At 43.1% G+C, this 17,495-nt stretch overlaps 1 protein-coding gene across 2 annotated transcripts in view; it reads left to right on the forward strand.

Annotated features, from left to right (window-relative positions):
- The window catches only part of cadm3 (cell adhesion molecule 3), a 230,423-nt gene that overhangs the window by 186,894 nt on the left and 26,034 nt on the right, over window positions 1–17,495 (forward strand). The window contains exons 8-9 of one of the 2 annotated variants that reach the window (XM_053651420.1): window positions 25–197; window positions 445–2,186. In XM_053651420.1, the coding sequence (XP_053507395.1) occupies window positions 25–197; window positions 445–944 (673 nt within the window). In that variant the 3' untranslated portion in view covers window positions 945–2,186. Of the gene's footprint in view, window positions 1–24; window positions 198–444; window positions 2,187–17,495 lie in introns of those variants that run through there. The other variant, XM_053651421.1, reaches the window with a different exon arrangement.

The following is a 17,495-nucleotide window of genomic DNA, read 5'->3' on the forward strand; positions in this document are numbered from 1 at the left end:
TCTTATTTTCTGTCAAACTTTCAGACCCTTGTCATTCATGTGGCAAAAGAAAGATGCAGAGTTCCCTCCACAGGTGAGGCCTGATGGTGCATACCTCCGCTTTGAGGCCCTCAACAAATCCGATAATGGAGTTTACTTGTGTCACGCAGACAATGGAATTGGCTGGAATGAGGGATCGTACACCCTGCTGGTACAAGGTAATGAACAAATATGAGAGAAAGGCACAGACAATAGAATGTTACTTTCTTTCTGTTTTCAACTTTTACTTTCATCCTTTATCTGAATTTATGTTCCCTTTTCTTTCCCCTTTTTTATCTTTTTGCATGGCCCCTGATTGTTTACTTTTTTCTCATTTTTCTTGACTGTTTCCTCTTCTATATCACTCAACCTATCAATCCATCCCCTACTCACACCTCTTACTTTATTATCTGTGCATCTCCTAAGACCTGGAGGATTCCAAAATGATGTTCCCCCCTTTCTTTACCTCTACCTCACCATCTCATTCTCTTTTTTCATCTCTCCTTCACACTTTTTCACCTTCTTCCTCTCCTCCTCAGTCCCCTATCCAAGCCTCTAATGAGTCTCCCTTACTTCCACCTTCATCCTCGCTCCCTTCATCCACCATTTCTTTTTCTTCTACTCCACTATCTACCTCTTCTTTTCTCTCCCCTTCCTCCTTTCCCTCATCTTTTCTGGTTTCTTCTACCTCTCCCTCTTCCTCTCTCTCTCTTTCCACCTCTCCCTCTTCTTCTTTCTCTCCTTCAAACTCTCTCTCATCACTTGTCCACACCACTACTATCTCTAACTCCCTTTTTTCTGACCTGTTTCCTCGCCACTCCTCCTCACATACTCCTCCAACCTCATCCCCACCTTCTCTCACTCCCCCCTTTATCACTCCATCCACGGTTTCCTGGCTGAATGGAGTGTACATTACAGGTAATTAATTGCAGAGACCAACACACACACACACACACACACACACACACACACACACACACACACACACACACGCAAATATATTTGAATATTATTGTATTAATAGGCTTGCATTATAACATGAATTACAAAAACTCAAATTGTTGTACCTCTATAGATTTCAGTCCTTGTGTATGTGCATATGTTTGTGTGTTTGTGTGGGTGCTGTGTGTGAGAGCAAAATAGACATTATTTTTAGGTGCAGGTTAGAGAACTGTTCTGAATATGAGCATCTGCTCTTCAGTTCAGCAACAATACAGGATTTAATAAAACATCACTGGCTACAAAGCCAAGATTATCCCAATATACTATCTAATACAACAACCTAGCATCTACTTCACGGTTTAACAAAGCTTTGGCACTAACAGAGCAACATTTGTTCTGTATATTTCATTATTTATGTGCAAATCCTTCTTTGCAAATACTTTTAGCTTGTAATGGATATTGCAGTCAGTTATGTTGCTTTGAAACAAAGAGAGGTGTAGACAAATTTCAGGTGAAATTGTACAAAACTGGCATATGAGTCTAAACACACAATTTAAGTTCAAGGCAATGTGCAAAGTGCATTTATCTCCCTCAAGCATATGCTTTTATAAGGATCCAAGCAAAAAAGGAATGGAATATTGGAAGTGCAGCTAATTGCATTTGGGTATATAACTAATTGACAGTTAATGGCCAGTTAAGTAAATAAAATTCTTTTAAAATGTTTTTGTAAAATTCATTTTACTAAAATGCTAATTTTCTAAATGTTGCAGAAGCTATAGATCATATTTATTTGTTCTTCTACAAAGTTTTCAGTTGGCTTTTGAAATATTTCATGTTTAAACCGAATTAGTAAACTGTAAAGTTGTATTTTTGTGCTTTACCTCCTAACATATGCCATCTGCCCTTAATAGTCATACAAATGCAAAAACTAATGTACAAGCACTTAGTGCAAGTTGTGTGCTTAGGTGTACAGCTGCTGTATGTAATCATATCCTTTTATCCTTCCTTTTATTCCCTTTAAAATGCAGCACAGCTTTCTAGTAATGTCCACATTTTCCTAATAATGTACAATTAGTTTTCGTTTAGAAAACTAATTATCTCAATGAAAAATTTTTAGAGGGTGTGATAACTAATCGTCTTAGTCATTCTTTTACTTTTACTAATTATATAAGTATGTGTTAATGAATGTCTGATTTCACTGAGTTGTTAGTTCTGATTTGTTATGAATAAAACTTAGTTACTTGTTGAAATAGCCTATTTCTGTTGAAGAGGGGGGAAATAAATACTGTACATGAACAAAACCGGGTTGTAACAAATGAAACATGAATTTTAAAACTATTTTTGTTGTCAGGAAAATAGTTTTGGCTTTGTCCTTGTGTCTGTGCTGAAAGCAAGTCTTAATAGGTATTGGAAAATACTACTGCTTTGGCAGATCTCAAAAGTCATTTGCTCTACTGCGCTGTATCACCCATACCAGCACAAGTGCTTTTGTTTCTAACCACGAAAATATGCCAGTGAGTTACACTTACACCTGCAGGAATACGGAGATCATGTACATACAAACTCAGACACATAAACACACACACACACACACACACACACATCCATGTAGGTCATTAACAGCCATCTTTTTCACAATCTCTCTGATTTTTCTCTCTTTTCACTTTTTCTGGTCCCTCACTGATGTGGCACTGATCTATTAATCCATCCATTCATCTAATTGAGAAGATGCTGAAGGTATTGTTTTCAGTCATGTGTCTGTGTGTTTATTCCTCACATTATCTTTCATCTTCTTTTTGTCCTCATTTCTGTCCCATCATAGTTTAATTTTTTTGTTTCTCAACTCTTCTGTCTTTCAGACTTGATAGAATTTAAACAAAAACAAAAATTTGGAGGCACAGAGAGAATTGTAAACTGTGATTTTCACTATACAGTCTAATCTGAATGTGAAATTTTCCAATTCTCAGGTATTCTTGGTTTAATTTAAAGAATAACATTTTCAGAGGCATTGAGAAGCCATTTTCATCTCCCAAAGTTCTCTAGAGCACTGGGAGCAGTGGGAGAATGTTTCAGGACAGAAGCAAATGAACACAATGGCTCCTGGGTTTAGCTGCGTTTTCAGCTGTTACATCCCACACTTAGGCATATAAGTACCCAAAAAGGCTAAAAGCTCTGTAACATATCAGAGACAGTTGGATCTAAGCACTAAATTGCTTTCTTTGGGATAATACAATAATCTCCATTGTCCATAGTCAGTGAGATCAAGCATACTGCCATAAGTATTTGGACAGTGACACAATTTTTGTAATTTTGACTCTGTACAACACCAACGTGTTTTTGAAATAAAGCAATCAAGATGAGATTTAAGTGTAGACGTTCAGCTTTAACTCGAGGAGTTTAACAAAAATATTGCATTAACTGATTCGGAATTTCAGCTATTTTCTTTTAATGAGTCCCTCCATTATCACAGCCTCAAAAGTAATTGGACAAACTAACAATTTTAATTAGTAGGATTATTTTTAATACTTGGATGCAAATCCTTTGCAGTTAATGACTGCCTGAAGTTTGGAATCCATGGACATCACCAAATACTGAGTTTCCTCCCTTGAGATGCTTTGCCAGGCCTTTACTGCAACTACCTTCAGTTGCTGCTTGTTTGTGGGACTTTCTGCCTTCATTTTTGTCTTTAGTAAGTGAAAAGCATGCTCAATTGGTTGGAGGTCATTTGACATTTAAGAACATTTAATTTTTTTGCCTTAAGAAGCTCTTGGGTTGCTTTCACGGTATGTTTTGGATCATTATCCATCTGTACTGTGAAGCACTGTCCTATCAGTTTTGCAGCATTTGACTGAATCTGAACAGAAAGTATACCTCTATACACAGAATTCATCCTGCTACTTCTATTAGTATGGAAGAATCTTCTTCAAAAAGCACTCTAAGGTTCTTGGGTTTTTGATGTCAAAAAGTCTGAGCTGGTCTGCAGATCAACTGACATAAGAGCTTTTGATACAAGTTTTTATATCATTCTGAAACATCTCATATGGAGATTTTTCCTTTTTTTTATTTGAATACATCTTGGCTCCATGCCACTATTTTCAAATCCCAGGTACTTTCTTAATAACGGTGGCATGGTACCATGTACCAAGAAACGTAATATTTTAATATGAACCTTACGTAATATTTTTTCTTGAATCTAACCACACATTCCATTTTTTTTAGTGGACTATGTGTTCAGCTTGTTCCATGCACCACCTGGTGGATATTGTGTGAAGCAAAACAAATGAATTTAAATTCTAAGTAGCCTGCCTGCAGGGTGCCACATGATCACACGTGACAAATCGCATGAAACCGCGTAGAAAAAAACATACATTGTTCAAGGCCACATCTGTAGATCCGCAGCATTGTTACCCTTAATGATGAAGTCATTGTCTTTTTTGTGTGCCTGACACTTGATAATTGCCAAACGTTGTGGATGCATCATGGCAAAGATTAGCTTGCCAATTTGTTCATCATGCTGCATGGGCATCCCATCACTTTTTCTAAAACCTCTTTGATTTGTTTTCTTTGACCTCTGTGATTCCATAATTTTTTCCTCAACATTGAGTGATTCTATAATTTTTTCATCTACTTGATCTGGGAAAAAATATTCCATTAATTAAAATAATTTCATTCAATTTGTTTGAAGTATGTTTCACAAAGCCAGAATGTTCAGCTATTAAACAAAAATACTTTTGCGTCAGATCTGTGATTTGTTTATTTACTGTGAAGTAAAAAAATCCGGGTGAGCATCCTCTGTGTGGTGATTTCATAATTTTTGCCAGGTGGTGTATGTTTAATCTCAAGCCGGTAATCTTGTACAAGAAGAGCACAACGCATCAGCCATTGGTTCTAGTTATACATCCTATGTAAAAATACCAACGGATTATGAGCCGTGTACACAGTAACGGCTCATAACATTACTGGACCCAACATACACGTCAAAGTGCTGAAGTGCTAATGTAACGAATGAGGTAACACACACACACGCTGGACAGTGTTCACCAATTTATTTCTGCAATCTGCAATTTTGAACAGGGTAGTATGAGCGTTCAGGGCAAAAAAATGCAGATATACAAGCACAATTGGCTTAACTAATGCTTGGCATATACAAAAATATTGTCATGTATCAAGAAACTCTGGACTCCACTTCCCATCAGCCACTGCACTGCACTAGCTGTCACTTGACCACCTGCACCTGACTCACGTTTTGTTAATGAGCACTCGTGTGTGTGTGTGTGTGTGTGTGTGTGTGTGTGTGTGTATATATATATATATATATATATATATATATAGTCCTTGTCTGCACTGTTTGCTTGTCTTTCGTTGTCCTAGACTCTTGTCGTTCGTGTCTCGGTGTTTTGTGTCATGCCACGGTGTTATTCCAAGTTGTCTTAGTGTCTTTGTTTCATAGTACGTTTGTTTCAATAAATGTCATTATCTGCACTTGCTTCTGGCTCAACCTCGATTCGTGACAGAACGAAAGACCCTTTATCAGAAGCAGCAGATCACCAAGATGGACGCCTGGTTTGCAGCATATGAGGAGTGGTATAGAGGACTATTGGAGCAGGGAAGAAGGACAGATGAACTACTCGCTCAGAATAACCGCATGCTAGGACTGCCGCAGCCGGACAGACCATGCACCAGGCCACACCCGGCGTTCATAAAGGACTACGCCATGCCACGCCGACAGGAGGGGGAATCTGTGGTCGGGGCTGAGACCAACTCCCACCCTCCCTCCCCTATTATGGCTCTTGTTCAACCTTCATGTTCAGTGGAGGACGTCACTCTGCCTCCATGTTCCGTGAGAGACGTCGCTCCATCTCCTACCGGACTCAAGAATTCCCCACTGTTCAGCTACCTCAAGGTCGCTCTGCCTTCCTGTTCGGCTGAGGACGTCGCTCTGCCTTCCTGTTCGGCTGAGGACGTCGCTCTGCCTTCCTGCTCGGCTGTGGACGTCGCTCTGCCTTCCTGCTCGGCTGTGGACGTCGCCCTGCCTTCCTGCTCGGCTGTGGACGTCGCCCTGCCTTCCTGCTCGGCTGTGGACGTCGCCCTGCCTTCCTGCTCGGCTGGGGACGTCGCCCTGCCTTCCTGCTCGGCTGGGGACGTCGCCCTGCCTTCCTGCTCGGCTGGGGACGTCGCCCTGCCTTCCTGCTCGGCTGAGGTCGTCGCCCTGCCTTCCTGCTCGGCTGAGGTCGTCGCCCTGCCTTCCTGCTCGGCTGAGGTCGTCGCCCTGCCTTCCTGCTCGGCTGAGGTCGTCGCTCTGCCATCCTGCTCGGCTGAGGTCGTCTCTCTGCCATCCTGCTTCACTGAGGACGTCACTCTGCCTCCATGTTCCGCTAAAGACGTCGCTCCTTTCCTTTGCTTCTCTCAGTATGTCGCTCCCCCTTCCTGCTCCACGGAGGACATCGTTCCCCCCTCGTGCTCCGCGGAGAGCATCGTTCCTCCCTTGGGCCTCACGGAGAACCTCGCTCCTCTCCCTGGCCTCGCGGAGAACCTCGCTCCCCCCTGGAGCCTCGCAGAGAACCTCGCTCCCCTCTCCTGTCCCGTGGAGGAAGTCACCCCGCTTTCATGCTCTGCCGTGGACGTCGCCCCGCTTTCATGTTCTGGCAAGGACGTCGCCCCGCTTTCATGTTCTGCCGAGGAAGTATCTCTGCCTCCCTGTGCCGTTGTGGAAGCCGCTCGGCCTCCTGGTTTTGCTGGAGACATTTTGCCCAGGGGGCCAGGACCACCAGATGGAGGACGTATAATTTTGGGCGCTCCGGGAGTAGCGCCCTTGGGGGAGGGTTCTGTCATGTATCAAGAAACTCTGGACTCCACTTCCCATCAGCCACTGCACTGCACTAGCTGTCACATGACCACCTGCACACACCTGTGTGTGTGTGTGTGTGTGTGTGTGTGTGTGTGTGTGTGTGTGTGTGTGTGTGTATAGTCCTTGTCTGCACTGTTTGCTTGTCTTTCGTTGTCCTAGACTCTTGTCGTTCGTGTCTCGGTGTTTTGTGTCATGCCACGGTGTTATTCCAAGTTGTCTTAGTGTCTTTGTTTCATAGTATGTTTGTTTCAATAAATGTCATTATCTGCACTTGCTTCTGGCTCAACTTCGATACGTGACAAATATAACATAATATAAACATACCTGCAATTTTGAACAGGGTAGTATGAGCATTCAGGGCAAAAATACTGCAGACATTCATTGAAAGAACTAAAACCAACAAACAAAAATTCAGAACAAGTTGGGACAGTATGGAAAATGCTAATAAAAACAAAAAGGACTGATTTGTAAATGTACTTTGACTTGTATTTAAACAAAACACGTATAAAGACAAGGTATTTGATGTTTTACCTAATCAACTGTATAGTTTTTGAAGATAAATATTTATTGTGAAATTCATGCATGTAACACATTCCAAAAATGTTAGGACAGGAGCAATTTAGGACTAATAGCGATGTGACAAGTTGAAATAAGAAGGTGATGTGAAACAGGTGAGGCAATCACCTAATCATAGTCTATAAGCAGCCTCCAAAAAGGCCTAGTCCTTCAAGAGCAAGGATGGGTCGAGGCTCACCAATTTGCCAACAGATATGACCATGAATAATCCAACACTTTGAGGACAACATTCCCGAAAAACAAATCAGTAGGATTTTGGGCATGTCACCTTCTACAGTGCACAATATAATTAGAAGATTCAAGGAATCCAGTCAAATCTCGGTGCGTAAAGGACTAGGCTGAAAACCACTTTTGAATGCGCATGATCTCCAACCCCTCAGACATTACTGTCTTAAACAGAGTCATGAGTCTGTAATGGATATCCTGACATGGGCTCGGGAATACTTTGGTAAACCTTAGTCTGTTAACATAATTCGCCGCTGCATCCACAGATGCAAGTTAAGGCTTTACTATGCACAGCAGAAGCCATACAGCAACACTCTCCAGAAGCACCGCTGACTTCTTTGGACTCCTCTGAGATGGACTGTAGCACAGTGGAATCGTGTTTTGTGGACCAACGAGTAAACATTTCAAATAGTATTTGGACAAAACAACCATTGTGTTTTCTGGGCCAAAGAGGAAAAGGACCATCCAAGCTGTTATCAGCATCAGGTCCCAAATCAATCGTCTGTCATGGTATGGGGGTGTGTCATGTACACATTTTGGAGCAACATATGCTGCCATCCAGACGTCGTCTTTTCCAGGGACAATGCCAAACCACAGTCTGCTAGGATTTTAAGCGCATGGTTGCGTAAGCAGAGATTGCGTTTGTTAGCATGGCCTGCTTGCAGTCCTGACCTGTCTCCGATTGAGAATGTGTGGCTGTCATATCACAGCAAACCAGTGACTACATTTCCCACCCTGCACTGCGGCCTACAAACATGGCCGCCATGGACCGCAATTCCCAGAACACTCACCCTCATTCTAATCACGCACTTCTCCATCCAATTTACACTCACAATCACACCACACATAAGAGACTGTTCAAACACTTAGTCTTTGCAAAGTATACGTTAAGTTACATTTTGTTTCTGGCGTTACCAAGCCGTGATACCTTGTTTGTTGATTCTGGTTTTGACTTTGTTCTTGTTTTTGACATCGTCTTTTTGCCTTGCCTTGTTTGGACTGTTTGCCTGATCGCCTGACCTCTGCCTGTCTTTGTTTACTGATTTCTGCCTGATCCTTTGGACTTGTACTTCTTGTATTAAACTACCTAACCTGCACTTGCTCCCATCCCAACCTCCATTACGTAAAATACGTGACAGAATACTTCACCTATACCATGGAAGCAGCTGGAAATTGTAGGATACATCATGCCAAGGTAATAAGGAACACCCAACCAAGACTCAACTCTATCAGGCTTCCTCAATGGATTGCCATGGTTCCCCCAGAGCCATACAGTTGATTTTTTGGCTACCTTGAGTATTTTCTTTTCGACTGCCAATTGTATTTTTTGAGCCTGGCACAACCCAAGCCTGACCAGAGGCAGTGGCTAGGGTTCATACTCTTCTGACTCGTTGGCCAAGCTCGCCAGTGGGCGGAGCGTCTGGCCCATACAGAATCCAAGGGTCTTCACGATGTAACTCAGTTTGTGGGACTATTGATAAAGGTGTTTGGGAGTCCAGAGTACACCCTAACCTGGATGAGTTTTTGGGGAGGGCCAGTCTCATGAATGAACCTGCGAGGCCATTCACCACCTACTACAAGATGACCTCCTCCCCAGAGCTCCAGTCTGAGACCCACGAAGTGGTCTAATTGGTCGAGCTTCAGCCGGAGGTCAACGTAATGACCTCATCTCCAGAGCTCCAACCTGAGACCAACGAGGTGGTCTCACCCGCAGAGCACCAGCTAGAGGTCAACGTGGTAACTTCATTCCCAGAGCTCCAACCTGAGATCCACGAGGTGGTCTCACCTGCCGAGCTCCAGTCGAAGGTCAACATGGCCACCTCCTCTCCAGAGCTCCAACGTGAGACCCACGAGGAAGTCTCAGCTCCAGAGCCTCAGTTGGAGGTCAACATGGCGACGTTCTCCCCAGAGCCCCAGCACAAGACCCATAAGGTTGTCTCATCTCCAGAGCTCCAGCATAAAGTCAAGTTCCTGTCCGAGGTCAAAGAGATGACCTCTCAAGCCAAGTTCCTGTCTGAGGTCGAAGAGGCGACCTATCAAGCCAAGTTCCTGTCCAAGGTCAAAGAGATGGCCTCCCAATCCAAGTTTCTGTATGAGGTAAAAGAAACGGCCCTTCAAGCCAAGTTCCTGTCTGAGGTTGAAGAGACAGCCTCTTAAGCCAAGTTCCTGTCCGAGCTTGAAGAGACGACCTCTCAAGCCAAGTTCCAGGCCGAGGTCGAAGAGACAGCCTTCCAAGCCAAGTTCATGTCCGAGGTTGAAGAGACAACCTCTCAAGCCAAGTTTCTGTCCAAGGTCGACGAAGCGACCTCCCACGCCAAGTCCCTGTCTGAAGTCAACGAGGCAACCTCCCATGCCAAGTTCCAGCTAAAGGTTGACGAGGTGAGGTCCCAAGATACGTCCCAGTCTGAGATTGACGAGGTGACCTCCCACGCCAAGTTCCAGTCTGAGATTGATGTAACCTTCCACGCCAAGTTCTAGTCTGAAACCGACATCACAATCCAACCAGGTTCTGCTCACGCCTGAAACCGACGTGACGACCAATCAAGTTCTGCCCACACCCGAGGCTGCTGACATGGACAACCAAGTTTTGCTCATGCCCGAGGCTGCTGACATGGACAACAAAGTTCTGCTTACACCCAAGGCTGCAGACACGGACAACCAAGTTCTGCTCAGGCCTGAGACTGACGACATGACCAAAAAAGTTCTCCTCACGCCCGAGACTGATGGCACGACCAACCAAGTTCTCCTCACGCCTGACACTCACAACATGATCAACCAAGTTCTCCTCATGTCCGAGACTGATGACATGACTAACCAAGTTCTCCTCATGCCTGAGACTGATGACACAGCCAACCAAGCTCTGTGTACACCTGAGTCTGCTGACACAGCCAGCCAAGTTCCGCCTGCAAAGTCGATGGAGAATGTCGCTCAGACTCTCTGCATGGCTGAGGATGCCACTCAGACACCCGGTTCAGCTGAGGAAGTTTCTCCAGCCAAGAGCTCCGCTTTGCTTCCCTACTCTGCCGTAGATGCCACTACGCTAGGGTTCTATATGGATGTCGCTCCATTTTCCCATGCCACTGAGGACGTCGCTCTGCCTTCCTGCTCCACTGAGGACATCGCTCTGCCTCTATGCTCTGCTGAGGAAGTCACTCTACACTCAAGAAAGGCCGACGAGAGGGTCCACCAAGTCAAGCCCCCGTCTAAAGCTGACGACACAACTTCCCAATCCTGGATCTCACCTAATGACCCCGGTGAACCAGCCCCAGCCTCATGTCTGCTCCTCGGCTCCTTGCCGCAAGAAGCACCCTTGGGGAAGGGGGGTTCTGTCATAGCACAGCAAACCAGTGACCACATTTCCCATCCTGCACTGTGGCCTACAAACATGACCGCCATGGACCTCAATTCCCAGAACACTCACCCTCATTCTACTCACGCACTCCTGCATCCAATTTACACTCACAATCACACCACACATATAAGAGACTGTTCAAACACTTAGTCTTTGTGAAGTATACGTTAAGTTACATTTTGTTTCTGCAGTTACCTAGACTTGATACCTTGTTGTTTGCTTCTAGTTTTGATTTTGTTCTTCTTTTTGACCTCATCTTTTTGCATTCCCTTGTTTAGACCTTTTGTCTGACCTCTGCCTGTCTTTGTTTATTGATTTTTGCCTGATCCTTTGGACTTGTACTTTTTGTATTAAACTACCTAACCTGCACTTGCTCCTGTCCTAACCTCCATTACGTAAAATACATGACAGTGGCACATTATGAAGTGCAAAATAAGGCAACTAAGGCCCTGTACAGTTGCGCAGTTGAAGAAATGCATAATGGATGAATGGGGGAAAATTATGCTTGCTAAACTGGTGTCTTCAGTGCCCAAATGTTTAATAAGTGTTATTAAAAGAAAAGCTGATGTTACACAGTGGTAAACAGTCGACTGTTCCAACTTTTTTGGAGTGTGTTGCAGTCATCAGATTTGTGCCTGTGTATATTTTCAAAAATAAATTAAATTCACAAAGTAAAACATCAAATAATGTGTTAATATTGTGTTTTCAATATAGTACAGGGTGAACTGAATCTTCAAAATTTTTAACTGTCCCAACCTTTTCAGATTTGGGGTTGCAAATATGTATGCATGAACAGGTGTGAACATGCCATAGGCCTGCTGCAGGTAGGCATGAGTACTGAAGATGTGGCCAGAGCAATAAACTGCAATGTAATGTAAGACATCTGAGACAGTGCTACAGGGAGACAGGAAGGACAGCTGATCGTCCTTGCAGTGGAAAATTACAAGTAACCATCTGTCCCCCAGACGTGATCGAGAACTTGCAAATGCCTTGGTGGAAGAGTGAGGTAACATTTCACAGTAAGAACTGACAAATCTGGTGCAGTGCATGAGAATGAGATGCACTGTAGTACTTAAAGCAGCTGGTGGCCACACCAGATACTGCCTGTTACTTTTGATATCGATACCCCCCGTTCAGGCACTCATTATTCTATTTCCGTTCGTCAAATGTCTGTGAAACCTATTCAGTTTATGTCTCAGTTTTTGAATATTTTTGTTAATACAAATATTTACACATTTTAATAAATTTGCTGGAAATAAAAGCAGTTGAATATGAGAGGACATTTCTTTTTTTTGCTGAGTATGTATGCACGTATTCACTTAACCTAACTTAACATAATATACTTGACACACATATGCACACAGTTCCGCATAAAAAGGGCCAACTTAGAAAATATTTTCCAAATTGTTCACTTAATATGAAAGACAAAGCATGAGCACACACCTACAGCAGTGGCAATCAATTCTGCTGTGGTACAGCAAGTGAATAGGATCAAAATAACCCTGTCTGCAGTACATTAATGGCCGCTAGGGGGGTCTTGAATGCCACTAAGCATTACTGAATATTACAAACTGCTTAGTTTCATGAAATTCACCCACAAGGATTTCATTACAATATTGGTTTTCTTGTTTTCAACTTGTTACATCCACCCCCACAGAATTTCATTAAACTAAGGCATGAGTATACATACTAGATTCATGTTGATACCTTTACATACTTAAAACATACAATAGGGAAGGATCCCTCACAAAGGGAGAGTCAAATCCAAAATTATCCTAGGTAGGATGAGGGGATGAGAGAGTAGTGCTAGGCTCCCACAGCTCCGACAGTAAGATGTCTACATACACCCCACAATATCCTTACACCCATCCACAATATCAGAAAACTTGAGCAAAAAAAAAAAAAAAAAAAAAAGAAAAGAAAAGAAAAAAAGGAAAGGGAAAAAAAAGAAAAAAAGAAGAAGTAACACACTTGGCACAAGCACAAGTGAGCTGGGATTAGGTGGCACACTAGTGGTGTCAGCTATGGGTGAGTGAGATGATGACTGTGATTGTAAGTGAGTGAACAGAATTGTGGTATCTGATGTTGCATCCTCTGAAGCTGGCTGGCCTGCAGTACCATCATGAACTACATCTGTTGCAGCAGTCTTTGACACAACGGAATCCTCAAGAGACAAGGGACCTACCTCATTCCCGGATGAAACGGATTGGGGTTGACGGCACATGTCAGGCAATTGAGAAACCCAGCAGAGTGTTCTGCCACCTGTATCAGTCCCTAGAATAGGTAGAGAATCATTTTCACCGCCACTACATGCCACATCACATTTAGATGATGTCTCACCCCCAGACATTAATGAGCCACCCACATGCCACCTCTACGGCCATCGTCACTGTGCTCATACTCATCAGCCACACTGATTAGAGACTCTACCTCCTCTGCCCTGATGGGAAACTTAGTGGTACACTGCTGCAAAAGCTAGACATAGGGGAACGCGGATGAGACAGAGCAGCACCCTCACTTATAGGCAGAAAGTTTACCAACTACAAAAGGTTGCGATGAACCACCTTCTCTTGGCCCGTAGCAGGGTTCCGGATTCTATATAAATGAGTGGCTGGTTTCTTGTCTACAAATGTGTAAACTGTGGATTCCCAACTGTCAGCAACTTTTCTCTTACAACTCTCAGTTTTGTTTGCCAGGAGCACCTGATCACCTACATCTATGTCAAGCCCTTTCATCTTGTGGTTGTAAAGAGCTGCATGTCTCTTTTGCTCATTTGTGGCATGGTCTTGTGCTATTAGAAATGCCACTTTAAGATTTTTGGTGAGAGTTTCTACAAAGTTGTCATAGCTAATCACAGCTGGATCATTCAAAACTGAGCGAAAGAGAATGTATACAGGAAGACAAGGCACCCACCCAAACATCAGGTAAAAAGGCGCATACCCAGTTATCTCATGAGTGGTGCAATTATACAGGAATATCAGTGTCTGATGGCAATGCACGGATCATGTTGCCAAGAGTTCTGTTAAGACGTTGCACACTTCCATTACCCATAGGGTGATAGAGAGTGGTGTGTGATTTGCCTGCCCCAGAGACTCTAAGAAGCTCACTTATAAACTTGCTCTCAAAGCTTGCACTTCGGTCACTATGAATGCATTCTGGAAAGCCATAAATACAAAAAACTTGTCCCACAGAACCATGGCAACTTGCCTAGCAGATTGGTCTTGACACATGAACACTTATGCTAGTCTTGTAAAGTGATCAGTCACAACTAAGTAATTGACAGACTTGTTATGGGAGTCCTCTGCTGACCAAAAATCTATACACACAAGCTCTAATGGTCTACAAGATGATGTACTCTCTAATGGAGCTATAGCGAAAGGGTCGTTAGCTTTGCTTATGACGCAGCTCTGGCAGTGACGCACATGGTCCGATACGTTGCAATCCAAGTTTAGCCAGAAAAAGTGTTGCATTGCCAGGCTAAAGCTCCTAGATTTCATTGAGCTGATTCTCATGAAGTTTCTGTTCTGAGTGTGCCGGCAATGGTTCCATGACCGACAATCATCATCTGCGGTAAGTGATCAGTGACTGATATAGCCTGCCCAGTCTGCCCTGGGAATGGGAAGACCAACCCATTCAGGTGAGCTGTTGGATACACACTGCTGACTGTGATGATCAACACCCTGCCTCCTCCCTGAATTACTTGAAGCCCAACTGAATGTATACCACACTGAATTAATAGACATACCTTTCATATCAGCCAGCAGGGCCCCATAAGGCTCCATGAAAAACCTGTGAGTGACATTGGCACTAAGAAATAGAACATTTCAGAGGGCATCAGCAACCACATTCTGAGGACCGGGAACATATTTTATGGCAAAGTTGTAACTAGCCAGCTTAGACACCCAACATTGCTCACAACAATCAAGTTTAGGCTTCAGGAATATAATATTCACAAACAAATTTCTGTTACACCTCCCACTTCACTTCTTCGTCCATCTGGGTTCGCTGTTGTTTCTTTCACTCATTTCTCACTTCTTAATACTGTGGCTCTCACAAGAGAGGTATCCAGCATGAAATCAACCACTTACTTGCTTGATCCAATTCCCACAAGCCTATTTAAATCGTGCTTCGATTTTTGGTGCCCTACTATCCTCGGTATTATAAATGATTCATTGGAGACTGGGAATGTTCCAGCAGTATTAAAGACTGCTGCTGTTACACCTGCTTGAGCATGTTGTTGCCTCCCAATTGTGTAAACACCTTACAATTAATACCCTCTTTGAACCTCTTCAGTCAGGTTTTCATAAATTTCACAGTACTGAAACAGCGTTGGTCAAAGTTACCAAGTAGCCTCTGATTCTGGAGCTACTTCCATCTCATTCTTCAACAAGTATCATTCAGATACTGTTGATCATGGTCTTTTACTTACCTGCCTTGAAAGTGTTTTTGGTGTGTCGGGGACAGTTTTAAACTGGTTTAAATCCTATTTTACTGACTGTTCCCAGTTTATTTCTATGGGTGGTTACAGGTCTGACACTAGCTCTGTGCTCACTGGTGCTCCTCAGGGATCAGTTTTAGGCCCTTTACTTTTCAATATTTATTTATCTCCACTTGGGCATCTGCTGCGATCACTTGGCCTCCATTATCACTTTTATGCTGACTGTACCCAAATCTACACTCACTCAAAATCTGGTGAAAACCTTGATGTTTGTTTTCTTTCTGACTGTATTTCTGAGATAAAAACATGGATGAATAATTATTTTCTGTGCCTGAATAGCAGTAAAACCGATGTTATGCTTATAGGTTCCCATCAGCAAATTCTCAAAGCTGGTCCACTGTCTCTATTTGTTGATGGTTCTGTTCTAGAGACCCAAATAAAATGAGGAACTTTGGAGTAATTTTGGATACTAGCCTTACTTTTGATTCTTTTGTTCAGAGCACTGTTAAAGCATCCTTTTTTCACCTCAGAAATATACCAAGACTGTGCCCTATGCTAAACTTCTCTGTAGTTGAAAAACTGATTAACTAATTCGTTGTCACTCGGCTAGATTACTGTAATGCCCTTTTAGCCGGAGTTTCTAAATCCACAATCAATAAACTCCAATATGTACAAAACTCTGCTGCCAAGATTCTGACTGGGACCAGGAAATGCGATCATATTGCTCCTGTTTTGGAGTACTTGCACTGGCTCCCGTTCAGGTTCCGTGTCGATTTTAAAATGATGATGCTGACATACAAAGCATTACATGGCTTGGCTCCTCATTGCTTATCTGCTTTATTAATTCCTTACACCCCAAATCACAGACTGTGCTCCTCACAGTGTAATCTGTTAACTGTTCCACAAACCCACTTAAAATCTATGGGTGACAGTTCCTCTTGAACTTAGGGAAGCTCAGACCTTTGGCATTTTTAAAGCTCAACTCAAGACTTACTTTTTTAAACTTGCATTTGACTTTTCATTATTATTATTATTATTATTATGTAACAGTGGACTGTTATCAGTCCAGACAGAGAATTCATGAATTAGCCAGTGGCTAAATTTATCACATATTGACCACTTCAAGGCTAGGAATTCTAACCTATAAGCTGAATACTTCGCTGCAACTGGAAAAGGGACTTGCTCGTAAAAGCAAAAGGTCTGGCTGTCGTTTCTCCCTCCTGGATTTGCGAGAGAACAGCCCTGATTCTTTCCAAAGAGGCATCTGTGGTCAGTATGAAAGGACGAGAGAAGTCAGGGTGAGCGAGGATAACACTCTCAGCCAAAGATGCCTTTAATCTCTCAAAAGGCTGCTGCTGTCTTTGAGTCCAATCACTTGACTTCAGTTTATTGTTCTGGTGACCACAGGACAACTTTTTACCATTTTTCATCCTGCCTTTCTGACCTTTTAGAAGATCAAAGAGCAGCACTGCTTTAATAGAGTAGTTAGGGATAAAGTGCTGGTGATAAATGACCATTCCCAAAAATTAACAGATTTTCTTCTGAGAGGGCATTGCTGCCCTCCATTAGGCCAGACCTAGTAATTTTGGAAATGCTGTCAACTTTACTAGGGTCCGTGGAGACACCCGTGTGGTCAGTGATATGTCTGAGGAACTGATTTACTCAGAAGGCGACACTTTTTGGGTGCTAGTTTCAGATTGTGGGTGTGAAGTCTGTCAAAAACCGTCTCCAACTGATCAAGAGCAGTCTGCTCATCAGGGCCAAAAACCATCAGGTCATCTAGATAACACAGCAGACTCAGGAAGTTCTGGTCACCAAATATGCTGGTCATCATATGCATGAAGGTATTACATAGGCCTTGGGGTAGCTGATTGTACTCAAACAAACCCATTTGTCATAAGGGCAGTGTACTTGCAGTCCTCCTCATGCAGCAGCATGTTGTAGAACCCTGACATCAGGTCTAACATACTCAACAAAGCATTGCCACCAAGTGCTGCCAGACAATCAGACTGATGCAGAAGGGGATATGCATCCTTTACTGTTCTCCTGTTCAACCAATGGAAATCAGTACAAATGCGTAGGTCTCCACTTTTTTC

The sequence above is a fragment of the Ictalurus furcatus genome, chromosome 20 (genome assembly GCF_023375685.1).
Source record: "Ictalurus furcatus strain D&B chromosome 20, Billie_1.0, whole genome shotgun sequence".
NCBI lineage: Eukaryota > Metazoa > Chordata > Actinopteri > Siluriformes > Ictaluridae > Ictalurus > Ictalurus furcatus.